This window comes from Columba livia, chromosome 2 (assembly GCF_036013475.1).
Source record: "Columba livia isolate bColLiv1 breed racing homer chromosome 2, bColLiv1.pat.W.v2, whole genome shotgun sequence".
NCBI classification, from domain to species: domain Eukaryota; kingdom Metazoa; phylum Chordata; class Aves; order Columbiformes; family Columbidae; genus Columba; species Columba livia.
The window spans coordinates 12194849-12210635 of record NC_088603.1 but is presented as its reverse complement, the minus strand read 5'-3'; the positions used below and the strand labels follow the sequence as shown (position 1 = coordinate 12210635).

The following is a 15787-nucleotide window of genomic DNA, read 5'->3' as shown; positions in this document are numbered from 1 at the left end:
CACTCAATATATTACAATATTATTTTCCTTTATTTCTGGAAATATAATGTATTTTGAAAGGGTTAAGATGCATGATTCTAAGTGTCTGTTCCAGAGCAGGTAAGCAAAAATGGTATGACAAGCACCAATGGAAAGATCTACCTCTGATTTGTTACGTCTTGTAAGAATAATTCAATGAACAAGGACAGTGACACAGCACTAGGAAGAGGGGCTATAACCAAAAAGATGCTAGCAAATGGCATTTATTTTTCCATCACAATTAACATAGCAAAAAAAAATAAGGTTTACATACCTGTAAGAGCCACTTGCTCAGTTGGATGAAACTTTACGGAATTTACTGTGTAAAACAAAGTAAAATTTTAAGCTAGCATACTAAAAGAATTATTTCACAACGTTCTATCATTAAAAAAAATGATAAAAATCATTAAGTCTTCAGTTTAAAGTTATTTTTCATGGTATAGCAATCTCTTAGGTGAGATAAAGCACAGTGGTATTTGATTTCACTACATAAACCTATGCAGTATCAAGGAAATGAGCTTAGTTGATTATACAATACATATTTTCTAGCAAGTTATTCCTGAATCTAGTACAAGTGTTTCATGTTATAAAGGATAAACAAATCACATTGAAATAACTGTGTATAAGCTGGCAGGAGGTAATGCTCTGGACTTGCATAGAGAATTTAAGTACTCATAATTATTTCTAATATAATGAAAACTTGCTATATGTGACCATCAGCTTTCTCATTATTGCTTAAGATTGCAAGAACAAACTCCTAAAAACCTAATGTAAATAATACAAATTAGATTTCAGTCCTGCAACCATATGTAATCAAAACGTGATTGTTCTAAAATAATCCTGCAAGAATTCTCTCAGCCTACAAAGCTCATGTTCTTATTTCAGTGACTAAGATTCCATTACTTTTGATTACTAAGCACTTTCATTTGCAAAATCCATAAGCTTCTCTTCAAGAAAGAGCTTAGAAATCATTTCTACCCATCATACAACTAAAATAGATGTGCATGTTTTCAAGAGAGTGCCATGTAATGAATCTAAAAAGATACTCCTTAAATTGTTCCCACTCAACTAACCCAACAGTGCACCAACTGCTGGCACCCAACATCTTTGCTCTATTTCAAATCAACTGTCAAATGTAAACAAGTAAAGTTTTATGAAATTAAAAATACATTAACTTTTACATCATGTATAGAAAATTTATTGGTTTTATGGATTTTAGTGTATAAACATTTTACGTAACTTTTTAAACTTTGTTTACACACAACTGTTTAAATACAAGTTAGGGCTTTTTTAATTTCCATGGTTAGCCAAATAACAATTAAAATAAACCAAAAACAAACAAAAAAACACCACACACACACACACCCCTATCAGCATGAAAGTACAAGTGACTGGAGTTTTCAAACATGACTTTATGGAGGCTAAAGATACCCTCTCCATGCAGCGAGCAACCTAAAATCTGAACAAGTGAGTGTTATCTGTTGTTCCTATGCACCTATCTTGGTGCTGCAGGAGCTACAAGTCACATAGCAGGGAAAAAGAAAAGTAGAACTCATGGCTGAAGCAGCTGACCACTCTCTGCAGAACTTAATTCTGTTTGTATCTTTGCCACAAAGTTCATGTGATGCACTCACTGAATTACTTAACCAAATGTATCAGGTCAATAATTGCATTCCTCATTTTCTGCGTCCATGACTCTACAGCCCAGGGTATGACTGCTCAAAGTGCTCAACTCTCAATAGCAAGTTAAAGATATAATATGAAAAACCTCACCACCTCTGGTCTATAAAACCCTATATTGTAACCTGTTATGAAACAGAAGGGGGCTAATCAGGTGCTTGCTGAATTGTACACCAAAAATTCAGATTAACATCAAAACCACTTACTGCGCTTCACCTCTCCATACAAGGAGGGGTTTAAAAACACTATTTCTGAAATATTCATACTGATATAGAGGAAGATAAATGCCTACACTGAATTGTCTTCAGAACAAGATTTTAATACTGTGCAACAAATTATATATGGGATAGCATATTAAACAAAGTGCAAATAGATGGTCACCCAGCATCTGCATCTTGTATCCCAAACATAACACCAATCCTGAAGAACAGCCAGTTTCTGACGATATAAGCTTCTCTTGCTCTGCATATGCACAAGACCTCAATGAGTTCTGATATTTAACTTCTGAGTGTCATAACTGCACCTGTAGATTTCTTTATATGGACTTGTTTATTCATTTAACATTTACAGAACTGTCTCAATACACCTCCGTAAGAAAGAAACATAGTATGAAACATTCTTTCTATGAAGATTAATGGAACTTCACAATTGACTTGTTAAAGGTGTTGGCAAACCTATAAGTGAAACCACAATAAAGATTTCTGCAGTTGTCCAAACACATTTCCCCCTCCCAAACACACTCTGTTCCCAGTTTTTACAACATGCCCTGATCTTACCTGATCCAACGTGCCCTACATACTTGGTAACACACTTCCCTGTTTCTATGCTCCACAGCAAAGCCGTGTGATCTACAAAGAGTAAAAAGTAGCTTTAAATATTGTTATAAACATACAGTTTTCACTTTCAACCAATCCAACAAACAAGTTGTCTTCAAATGCAGAGCGTACCATATGAAATAGACTTCAAATGCGAGACAGACTAACTCATCTTGATTATTACCTCACATATAACACATTAAAAATTTCTATCATTATAACTTAATGCACATCTCCCCAAAAAAGTAAACATGCTGTCCCAATCAGATTAATTTGCAGTAAGCACTGAAAGGCAAATTCTACTTTGGATATTTTTCCTAACTTGCTTATATTTTTATGTATAATGTTCCAGCTGTGTATCCTGAGATTCAGAAGGAACACAGAGAGCATTCAGTTTGAAGGTCAGGCAGTCACCAAGGGCAAGAGTTCTAAAACTATTTGCTTCCTGCATAGATGCATATAGGTCACTGCAGAGTGCTATGAAAACTTACTTTAGAATGAAACTCCTGCCATGTCATTCCTTTACCCCACACATCCCAAAATAAATAATTAATATCAGTATTTGTAAGTGGGGAGAACTTAAATGCTGAATGAGAGAATGGCTGTTTGCAAGTTAAATCAGGACAAAGACAAGACGTCCCACACAGACAAAATGTGTGTCTCAGTGGACACAAAAATTATAAGAGTTTCATTTATGGACCAGAGATTTCTGGTCCATAATGTTCATACCCTGTAAGTATCTTCAGATTCTGTTCCAGTTTCAAAAGACTGTCACTTCAAACTGACCAATTCTAACTGGTTATGCTTTATTTCCCAAATAATGTGACAAATCCACACAAGACCCCAGGTTGATTTTTGGACCATAGCAGATTTAGTGACTTATTCATTAGTACCTGTTTCTTCTCTTAAGTAGAGAGGAAGGAATCCAGTAAGTTACATAAGATCTGAACATTGAGATTTTAAGATACTGAATTGCCCCTAGATCCTTAGGCAAAAGTCACATGAATGTAAGAATAAAAGAATATGCAACCTTATGATTAAGAACATGGCTTCTATAAAACAAAGGCTGAACCATACTACAGCAGAAAGTCTGCAGGGATCTCTGTGGGAGACCTCTCCGAAGAGCAGCTCTACACCCCACCCAATTACACCCTCCAACAGGCTCAAAACGACACCAAGAAGAGCGTGACCTGCATGGACATTAACTGCCACATACATGATGGAAGTTCAGCAAGGACGACTGAACCTTCTACAGGTTAAATGCATTTCAAGGTAACTCCAATTCAAGATTTTTTCAGTTACTGAACTTCTTTAAATTGACTTTTTCAGTGCGGAGCTAAGTATCCAAGTACGCTTTTGATCTACATTTGCTTTAGCTTAGGAATTAAACCAGAATTATCTCAAGATTCAAGCAAGACAAAACGTTACCAGCAGATGCAGTTCCCAACACCACTGGTTGAGTCCTCGCGACACTGATATCCCAAATACCATCCCTGTGGCCAACGTATTCCTTTACCAGTTGACAGATTGCCCTTGATGTCGTAGTTTTAAAACTGGATACAATCTGAAATAGCAGAGAGACCAACATTTTTTTTTTCCACATTGACCCAAGATTAAGTAATTACCTCATACATACAAATAGATACTTCCTCAAAATAATTCTTCAGTGTTCTGACACTTGACTATTGTCAAAAATTTGATATTTGATGATAGGAAAGTGAGTCTGGATGCAAACATACCTCTTATGGTCTTGTCTTTTTTTTTTTCTTTTTTAATAACACCCACCTTTATACAAAACACAAGGTAAACTACTCTATACTACAATAACACAATCTCAATGGAGTAATGAGTTGTGCACCTGCCATTCAGTTTGGGTAAAGGATTATAAGGATTAAAAAAAACAAACCACCACCACGAAAACTTTGCTCACCTATTCCCAAACAAGTATATCTGATAACTTAAAGGCAGTCCATATTATCCAGAGTAATGTCTTTAAAAAAAAATTGTCCTTACTACATAATTCTAGTAAAATCTAAAAACATTCCCATTTCAAATGCTCACTGCTGTTCTTCTTCAAAACTGCACAAAACTAATAAAATCAAACATCAACCAGAGCATATGTCATTTTATTTGTGTAATAAGGTTTTTATTTGTTAAAAGATATGTCAAATTCATCTAAACGTTTGATAAGTATATTCCCTCCAAGTCAAGGCTATTTGGGGAAAACAGAAGACTTATTAAATGAAAGAAAAAAATCTAGCAAAAATGGTAAAACTACAAGGCACTGTAGTACAGGAAGGCTGAAAACACTCCATATCTACAGAAAGAAACCAAAAAAAAGAATGTTTGTCTTGCTGGAGCACTGCCAGAGACAAATGAAATCAAGACTGGTGAAAGATGACTTAAAAAAGCAAAACTGTTAAAAATACCCTATTTTTACCCCACAAGTCTTGAATCTCATGATACTTCTCTGAGAAAGACTATCTGAAAGACTATCTGTTTTGTTAAAACCAAAACAAGAAGACTTCAGTTTATCTGTGTCTCCCTCTGTATACACTTACGGGCAGATTTCTATCTGACCAGTTAAGTCAAAACCTTTAAATGCTTCAAAACAAATCACATTAAGACTCATCTACAGCTTAGTAAAAGTTAAAAAGTTAAGCCTACACTTCAGATACAATAAACAAAGGTTAAAATCCCATTCGCTTTTGGAATCAAAAACTAAGGTCTTAAGTATGTCATTGAAGCAAATTAATTCCAAAAGGTCTTCAAAAGTTAAAGAATATCTGCAAGAACATTCCAAATGCCAAGTATGTCAGCTTTCCAATGATGAAATGATCATGTTCTATTTGAATTCCAAATTAACAGCTAATACATATCACTGTTTCACAGCAGAAGGAACGATTGTTCAGGATGCATTGAAGAGAAAAATGGGTTAATGAAAAGATGATTAGTTCAACCACACTGCAGAGTTTCCTAGAGCTTGAATACAACCCTATAGACACAACTTTCATATTGAATATAGTCCTTAAACTAAATGGTGTCATGTATGAGAAGTGGAACAGCAGAATTAAGCAAACAGTTAAGGACTAACATACCACTCAGCTCAAATTCAAAACCTGAATTCTTTGAACTCTCAACCCCACATCTGAATTCTGCTTACATTCTGTCTTTCTAATGCTCAGTCAAATCCTCATGCAAAAGTTTTCTAGGACGAACTATCTTCTGTTCATCAGCAAGCACAGATTTTCCAAAACTGCTGGACAGTGGTTTTATTGATCATTTAATAGCAAGGCTGTAGAACTCCTTTTGGAATATTAGCAGTTTCGAATTGAAAACAAGGAAGAAAAGAGTTCAACAACACTCTCCAACACCAAATATCCAGATACAGATATTTAACACACACTTTTTCCACACCTTTATTTTTTTTTCTTCTTTCTTTCTTTTTGCTGTCCTTCACTTCACATACCAGTAATTGGATAAACTAAGTTAGTATTGCCTGGATTACTTCTTGGTTCCTTAACCATACATAAACAGTTTTCCAAGAAAGGAAATTAAATACTTGCATAAAATGCAACTTGCTAAAAAAAGGCCTTTGCACTGCAGAAAGTTTTTAAAAGTAACTTAAGCAGGTCTCAGATTATCATAAACAGACATTTACAAATCGTATCTTGAGTGCGTTTCAGCTTTGTCTGTCCTCTTTCTTAAATTCCTATATTTTCTCTGAAAAGGGTTGTCAGGCATTGGAACAGGCTGCTCAGGGAAGTGGTGGAGTCACTATCCCTGGAGGGGTTTAAAAGATGCGCAGATGAGCTTCTTAGGGACATGGTCTAGAGGTGGACTTGACAGTGTTAGGCTAACGGTTGGATTCAATGATCTCAAAGGTCTTTTCCAACCAAAACAATTCTATGATTCTACACAGCAATTTGTGTAGAATGTTTGCCATGTAAACAACTGAAAATTGCAAATTGAAACACCACAAAAGCAATTGTTTACCATGTAAACAATTGAAAACTGAATACAAATTGAAGCAATTGTATGATAAACAAATTGAAACAGCCTATAAAAATGTCTCTTAAGGAGACAGGACACATGAGAAATAAGCATGAAAACTTGGACAACTCAGGACCAGTCCAGCAGCATTACACTGTGACTGATGAACCAAATTTCCTGTGGAGCAACATTAAGCAGTGAGGTCAAAAAGTATGTCTTCCAAAAAGTTTTATTCCCTTCAGCTGCTGGGTGAAGAAATACCTTCCTTTAAGAGTCCTTTTCCTGATCCAAAAGAATCAGAGATCCTGGAAGTTAGTTTATAATGGAGCGAGATATAGCTTTCCAGCTTATTTTAGGATTCTGCATAAACTGTTAATGTTTTCTTGATGTCTTAACAACTGTCATGGCCAGGGACTGTTAACATCAGCAACAACATCTTGTTAATATCAAAACAAGAATTTCACACAGCAATTCCTGTATCCATAAACAATTGCTGTTAAATTACAGGATCTTGTCCATTAACATATACAAAAAACATTTTTTAGAGTACCAAGCACTAAATCTAGCCTGTGTCTTCATGATTTGGGCACTGGTGGATAACACTGCTGCTAAAAGCATCCTTTCTTAACATGAATTTTGCCAACTTAATATTCAGACTCCTAACTCAGCCGAGGGATTAAAAATATCTGGGTAGGGGAATTTTCTATGAAGGACTCAAATTAGGCATGTTCGCCTCAGCATTTTCCCCAAGAAAAAAGAACAGATTGCTTTAGTCTTAGCATGCTTTACCAATACTAAAGTCAAGGATCAGCTTTTTCATTAAAACAAGCAAATACGAAAAGCTCTTTTCAGAACAAACCTCAACTCTTTATAGGTTGAAATCAGAAAAATATAATTCTGGGCAATTACACAAAAAAAATTAGTTCATAAAACTAAGTCTCTCATAATTACTCACAGGGAAGAAATAAGAGACTTCTTTTTTTTTTATTTTTTTAGAAAAAAAAGGCTTCTGAAAAGTTTTAAATTATACATGCAGTAACAGTATAAAGGATGGGCTGAAAAGAAAACTTGCGATCCACTATCCCACTGAGTTTGGAACTCTCAGTGACCAGCATTGTCCATTCCATGATCATACAAACTATAAACATATGAATCCCAAAGCCGTTGAATTCTTAAGTCTCTTCTAATGTCATTTCCCAGACAGGATGTTAGGAAACTCTACCTGCATCCAGTCAGGACATGGAGAGAAAGATCACCATTTGTTGGAAACTTAGTTATGATCTTTCTGGAATTTTGGCTATCGTCTCTTTGTGGGTCAAGGTTACAGCTTTGACTCTGCTGTGAAGGAAGGAAGCAGCAGTCGAAACAAAGCCATTCCCATGAGGTGCAAAAGGTTTCAAAGAACGCACTGGGCAGAGATGCCCTCAACTTGATCATTTCCCTCAGCCCTCCTCTCTACTCCCCAGGAAACTCTGACTCAAAGTTGTGGGAGGAAATATTTCAGTACATACAAACATCTGATGGTTACCAATTGATACAATAGATATGTACGATGTCTGTAATAAGGTATTAAATTCTTCACGTTCCACTACTCATGACTATTCTGCTGTGCATGCCTATCAGAATCCCAGGAAGCAAATCAGTTACCCAGGAGTCTCCACCCCGCTTCCCAGCTTCCCACTCTGAAGCTGGGAGGTCCAGCTGCTTTGCCTGGGAAAGAACGTGAGTGCTACACTGCAAGCAAGTATTATAAAAGAAAATAAAACCATTTAGCACCAGTATTTAAAAAACAAAACAACAAAATACCACACTACACTAGAAAAAGTATCATAACTACAAAGTAGGCATATTAATACTATATTGTCCCTATTTAAGTGACCTCATTAAAGAATTTGTAAATCATTAACCCACAAGAAAAAAGAGGCGGCATCTCTGTGCATCAGATTGGCAAGAACAAAAAAGAAAGTTTGACAAACAATAAAATAAAAAGGAGACCAAATAAAACACAGTAACTTAGATCTATTTCACCACTTTCTTACTCTCAAACTTTCCGACTACTTAACAGATGGTATTTCCATGACACCTCCAGTCAATTCCATAACCACACATCAGCCTACAATCCGGGTCACTGCAGAGCTTCTTACACACTCGGTTCACATACCAGATCTCACTGTGATTTCCTCACATTTCATTCACCCTTAAATGAAATGACCCTGAGATAAGGCAAAAAATAGCAGCAGGTAAAGTCTCTATGAAAACTAAAAAGGGAGAGAGAAAGAGGGAAACAAAATACCAGACAGCTGCAGATGCAGAAAATGAAAAACATTAGAAAGGGTAACTATGCTAACAGAACAGGCAAAAAAAGACCACTAGCTATTATTAATAACTTGCAAGGCTTGCAACATAAACAAACCCTTATAGTCCCACAGCTAAAAAAAAATAAAACCAAAAACCTATAATAGTACCCATATAGATGCCTACTTAAATCCCCATTTCAGCTGCAATACCCAAATCTTCACTCAAAAATTCACTACCTACTAGACTCTCTATTTCTCTCATTAAATAGAGGGGGGTTTCAGTTCTCATTACAAGAGTAATCCCACATACACATGTGCACACACTGTCTCCCCTCCAACATTCATTCTTTAAAAAAGGTGAGCAATTATTGTAAAATGTCATATAGTGTGGTTGAAGTAATGGGTAACTGATTAATTCAAGATAAAGATACTGTTCCTCATGAGGCAGGTTTACTTAAAGAACAGCACTACTCAGCTTAAAGAAACCACAATTTACAACGTAAAAACAGCTATGTTAGTCTCACAAGTACACATGGATGAGTAGAGGTTTAATTTGTCTCATACCTTGCTAGTAGATGCCTTGTAAGTTGTCTTTAATTTCTGAGAAAGCTGACTGGTACTATGACTGGCTGTTGAGACAAATAAGTTCAAAAGAAGATATTTCAAATACAGCGTTAGCTTATTTGTATAAGTAACTGGTATTAATTTCCTTCAATAAGATTCTAAGTTTTGGCCAGCAAAGTACAAAAAAGGTAAATTCAAAAATACTAGTTTAGGATTCTTTGTGGTTCTCTTACCTTTTGTTTTCAGCTGTCCTTTGCTCAGTTCAGCTCCATCAATTGTCTGTCCTTCACCTGCTAAACGCTCATTCAGTGTATCAATCTCTCTACGTACTAACAATAAAAAAAACTCACATTAATACAAAAAATTGAGTATCATTACCAACACCATTAACATCTTATTCAACAACTGCTCCAGTCAATAAGCAGTCCATTTTACGCTACAGACAGGAAAAGAGATCAGCTGTGATTTTACAAAAGCAAGTCACACCAAGACATAAACCAAGACTTGTGCTGAATTTTCCAGGGATTAACCTTGACCCAGATTCCAAGGAAAGCATTAGCAATTCCTACTTACTATTACTTGTACTAATACATGTGGCTAAGGATTAACAGAACAACTTCTATGAAATACATAGCACATCTGTATTGACTTAAATCCAATAGAAGACAGAAAACTTAGAGCATCATAAACATTTTAGCCACAGAATTAGTATGTCACTTCTTGCCAAAGATTGTATTAATCACAAAATAGTATTCTCCCCCAAATGCTTGTCTATCGTTAGAGTTTCAGTAAGAAAAGCAATGCAGCAAATGTGTATATTTTTTACACTTTGAAATAGGTTACAAATTGTAGAATGACATAGAAATTTTCCATTCAAATGTTTCAGAAACACTAAATACAATTAAATTATTTTCATTGCACAATAGATAAAGCATCTATTTGTAACAGGAATATGCTTTTCTGTCAGTTATTTGTAACTCCCGCCAGTGTCATTTCAACACAAGACAGAGTGACGGCATAGCTAAACCAAATCGGGAACTCTCAAATTATTTCCAATGGTTGGGCTCATTTAAAGTTACTCAGCTTCATTTTAAAAAAAAGATTTTCAGTGGCTTATAGCTTTTTCTCAAAACCTGGACTGATACTCTTTAAGTGTTCTCCTCAGGTAAAATCTTGTTGATTTAACTGCTATAACCATACAGTTTTTCACTGTTCTTGAGAATAAGTCTAGGTCTGTCTTCCCACAAAATCTTAGGACTTATTTAAAAACAAGTCATTCACTCCCAGGCTTTGAAATGTGGGAGAACACAAGCCATCAGGAGTATGATTCCTGCCATTTCCAAGAAATTCACTTAAGTCTCAGTTCTAAGAACTAGAAAAGTCAGTTTATGCTTCCATACCACATCCAAGTGCTTGAAATAAGCAAAGCAAGATTCTCTTTCCTGCCTTCCCATCACATAAACCTAAACTTCTTCAAAACACAGACAATATGAAAGAGAAGTAAACAAAGTGACAGGCTTGTAGTAACAGATGACTGAAACAAATGCCAGGTAGATATACGAATTGCCTGAAATGATTAAGACTGAAGCCTGGAAGGGATAAGAAAAGAAAGAAACTAGAAAGAAGTTGTAATAAGGGAAAGCGAGTGTATGAACAGCCACGGAGGAAAAACCTAAGATTCTCTACATACCAAAATGGCAACACTGATGTAGCAATTAGACCAAGAACAAGAAAATAACAGACTGAGCATCAGAAGAGCAAAATTTAGAAACTGTCGGGGGAGCGAAAAGAGATCACAAAGGCCAAGAGTGAACTAGAACTGTGAGGTGAAGAAGGAAAATGCAGAAGAAACAGAAATGGAATGTAAGGAAAATAATCACACTCTGTGGAGGGTACAGACAAATTCACCACCTGTTTTCTAACAAATATTTTAAAAGTTTGATGGGAGAAGAGGTTCCCCTATGTTTCTGGCTACCAGTCAACTTCTCCGCAAGAGGCTGAGAAATAAGTTGTGCAAATTGTCACTAAAAAAGTGTAGTGTTGATCATAGCCTTTAACCAACACAATCTCAGGTCTTAATAAAAAAACAGCACGTTTTCAAAAAGCACATGAGAACATTTTTTAACATGAGTGTTTGGTTTAACTGTGGGAACAAATTAGGTGTGGAAAAAAATTTTGACCTGGAGCCAAACCAGACAGATTCCAGAATTCAGAAGTCAAGCCATGCAACGCAGCTTCCAAAATCCAGCAAGGAAAACTGAGCAGAGGTTCTACTGTGTGACTGCCTCTGTTACCTACTTTGGATCTTCTTCCATTGCCCTGAATCACTTACATTACCATATGACTGCACTGTCATTAAAGAAATAACATTTTTTGCAGATAACACCAGGAATTTTTATCTGAGTGCTTGACCTTGAAATTCATGAACAGTTGCGGATGCTGGTTAAGCAATGCACTAAATAGTATGATCCAGAAATAACACATTTTAAACTTTATCAAGAAACAGACTTTTCCAATTTTATATGTCACTAAAATTAAGCCTGTAAATATACAACAGAGCCACAAAGGTCAAAGGCTGAATGAAGTTACTGCCAGATTAGCACAGTATACACCAGAGCCTACAATGACAAGGAGACAGTCACTTCATTACCTTTGTTCAAGAGTCAAGGAGGATAACACACATCAGCTCCCACTACTTGTGTCAAAGAGCTAAGAAAGTGATTTTTCCAAAAAGGTACAAAGCCCATCTTTGCCTACAAGTTCAAAAAATTCTTTAACTCCTCACAGAAAAGCAGCACTAATTATACTACAGTGTCCAAGGTACCTCAGTTAGTGCTACTATACCCTAAATCCAAATAATTCATACACTACTAGAAAAAATAGATACTCACGTTCCAAATTTTCAATATACAGGTTCTCGAACTCCCGTTCTATTTGTCCAAAAAGTTCAAGGAGTGTATTCCGGACAGAAGATGGTAGTTTCGAATCCTAGGAGGCAAAATATTGGGGTTTATATTTTTCTTTACATATATTTTATGTAGTTACCTTTCAATCTTAAACTGATTTTAGCAGTTCTCTATCTCCCAGCAATAACGGAAATTAAAACTTATTACTAGTGTAGAACACAAAACAAGAAGCTCTGTACCTCATAAAATTATTCATTTTACATACTCTTTCAAGGGACAGAATCCAAATCACCTGTGGGTGGTTTTTGTTTTGTTTTCACTAGAGAAAAATTATAAACTGTAAAGATACCTGTAATATTCACTAAAGAAAAAAGGTGTAAAAAATGTATAATGTAATGTCAAGGTGCTTCCAGTTCAAGAAGAAAGAATACCTTTGGTTGACAACATGTTTCAGATGTTGCCAATGCATTAGGTTAGGAAGTCGCCATCACAAAGCACCTTATTATCAAAGCTTGAGACAAACTAACCTTTTAAACATATTTTCAACATTTACCTACTTTTGTGAAGGAAACTGCAATTTCTCATCCTTCCTTCCCAAGACATTATTCAAGCATATCCTCTTCACAGAAAGTGTTTTGAAGCAAATTCAGAGGAAGAATTATTTTTTTTACTTCAGCATAATCAACAGAGCAATTCTGAGGCACAAAAACAAGTATGCAATAAAACCACTAACGCAGGGTTTCTATGATCTGAGCTCACTACACAGCTTGACCACGAGTTTCTCTTGGTAAATTATTTAAATTTTATGCATCTGCCTATAAACCAGAGATCAGCACCATATTTTCCCTGAGCAAATGCATACCATGTTCAAAACAGGTACTGATTTCTGTTGGGACTCAAGGTTCTCACTGTATCGATAATTCTGTTATCAAGCCCTGTTGAGCAGACAGTGAATAAAGCAGAAGACAACTGACCACAGTACACTGAGAACCTAATACTAACAAACATCTTAAAACTTAAAGCACAGCATGTTACAAAAAAAAATGGAAAATCAGAAAGGAGAAAATATTGTCATTAGTCTAAAAAGTATAATCAGTTAATTCACTAGAAGATGGACCAAAGGATGACCCATCCTTGCTTGCTAAGTAAATAAATTCTACTAAAACTGTTCTATTCAGTTGCTGGTGGACCACAATATGAAGGTTGACTTACTGTATTTATTATTTATCTAGGTAGCCAGCTATAAACTTTAAGAAAAGCTTCTGCTTAACTGAGCCTTACCCTAACAATGAAAAAGCTGAACTACGCCTTTGTAGCATATCTAACCTATCATCTCAGAATTCAGTAAGACAATATCTAATCACTGCACAAACCTGTAAATAATGCAGCTGTATTCAAAAACTGAGAAATAGCTACGCAAGGAAACAAGCTACCAAATTTTGAAGTGAAATACCAATATATCAAGGTTCATCTATTAAATACACAGGGAATGTGTGCATCAGCAACATCTCTTTTGATAAACAAAGCAAAAGTATGTAATTTCAAGAACTCAAAATCACCAGCTATGAGCACTAACCACTATTTCAGGTCTAGAAGTACAGAAGCAGCATTACTAGAATAGGAGTACAAATATTAGCACAGGATATCACCTAAATGTCACTGAACTGCACTATTCAATGCAAGTTTAAGGATAATTACAGCTTGTTTTGCCCTTAAGTGTTCCTGCAAATCCAAACCAGAAGAAATTGGCTCCATTCCTATAAACTGAATTGGGAAGAAGCATGTGCATACTGGCCATCAGAGGGCAGCATGCGCCTTCCACCAAGTCTGCATCTAAACAACCAGAATTTAATTTGACTCACAGTTTGTTTAATACAGTCAAGATGATTGTCTTCAGAAACAATTAGAAAAGCCTATCATGATCCCGATTTTCTAAGTTATTCCTGATCTTAAATAGAAGCGCAAGAGAAACCACTAGTAGCCACGACACAGAGCACATGTGCTTTGTTAGATTCAGTTTTGCACCCGTTTCACAGCTACTTCAAGCTGTGGCACTGTGCTGAAACAGGCACTGTGCTGACAGAAGTGGTCCTACGCTCCTTATGTCCCCCCAGGATATTCCTTTCTGCATCTTCATCTGCCTCTGCATTGAGACAGTACTTTTGTTCATGCACTCACAGTCAAACAGAACATTGAACAGATGTCGATTGAAACCATCTTGAATAAGACTGATTAAACAAGAATACTATACAAATGAAACACTATCAAGAGAAACATTGCAGTTAGAAGAATTATTTCCAATTCATTTATCCAATAATTCCATACAGCAAGATTATTAATGAAACTAAGTTATCCTACAACTTTCCAAACAGAAAAATAAATGTAGGAAAGGTTTTCAATCCACTTCTCAGAGTCTGAAAGCATAAGCAAATCTGAACCTGTTCTAAAGTAACCAGCACAGTAAAACGTGTCCACTTTCTTTACCCTCTTTAAAGTTGGTGTTATTTAAATTAGCTTATAAAAATATCACATAATAATGTTATCTGTTTATCTGCAAAAGTACTTCTCTAGATCTCATGTGGTTTACATTTTCACTGTGAAGGGGAACTAATACTCTCTACTCGTTAGAAACTGCTACTGGCTGTTCAAGGTTAAAGGAAAATTAAATTAAATTAAATTAAAGCAAAATTAAATAAGATGATCCACATAACATTTAACACGTTTACCTACTACAGTATAATACATTTACAGAGTCTGATAAGAAATACAAAAGCAGCTAAAAATGTTAGTTTACTACACAGAAGTGACATCATGCCTTGAGCTTTAAGCTGCCCTTCACTCCTTCCCTGAAGGCTGTAGAAGTCCAAATGCAACAACTAAAAGCAACAACTTGGGCTTTGTTCCCAGAAAACTAATGTTGTAATTAAACAAATAATAGATTCAATTAAAAAAAAAAAATTGTCACAACACTGAGAAAACACAAGGTTTTCCTTTCAGACTATCTGCAGAGTTCAGAAAGTCTTCTCATAGCCAAATACCATTAGTATTTCAAACTACCTCTCCGATAAAAACCAAGTTTTGTATCATCTTTGCCAGGCCTGCATTAACACTGCATATTCAATCTGACAGCAAATAGCTTTCAAACTGCTGTTTGCTTATCTTTGATAGCTCTACTTCAAGCACTTCCTACAGGAGCTTTACCTACAGTTAACCTCAATACAGTCAGCTGAAGCACTCCAAGTGGCTCCAGACTGCGTTCACTACACAGACTGACACGTTTCAGAAAATTACAGAGGTCTGTGATTGCTGTTCTTTCCCTTAAGTTTAATGCACAGAAGACCATACCTTCATTTGAGCCAAATTATAAAAACAAACAAACAAAAAAAAATTAAGTTAATTCATACCTCTGTCAAGCAGATGATATTTGTTTACTTTATGGAAAGGAATGCAGAAGAGCATTCCCACTAATACTATCCACATCAAAGTCATAATAAGAAATATTTCCATTTATTCA

The 15787-nt window shown here is 35.7% G+C and overlaps 1 protein-coding gene across 3 annotated transcripts in view; it reads right to left on the bottom strand.

The window, feature by feature from the left end:
• The window catches only part of WDR37 (WD repeat domain 37), a 48871-nt gene that overhangs the window by 22351 nt on the left and 10733 nt on the right, over positions 1 to 15787 (bottom strand). For all 3 annotated transcript variants that reach the window (XM_065050502.1, XM_065050503.1, XM_021290131.2), the window contains 6 exons: positions 12259 to 12355; positions 9601 to 9696; positions 9368 to 9432; positions 3942 to 4077; positions 2475 to 2546; positions 293 to 337 (listed from right to left, as the gene is read on the bottom strand). In XM_065050502.1, coding sequence (XP_064906574.1) covers positions 293 to 337; positions 2475 to 2546; positions 3942 to 4077; positions 9368 to 9432; positions 9601 to 9696; positions 12259 to 12355 — 511 coding nt within the window. The remainder of the gene's footprint in view (positions 1 to 292; positions 338 to 2474; positions 2547 to 3941; positions 4078 to 9367; positions 9433 to 9600; positions 9697 to 12258; positions 12356 to 15787) is intronic.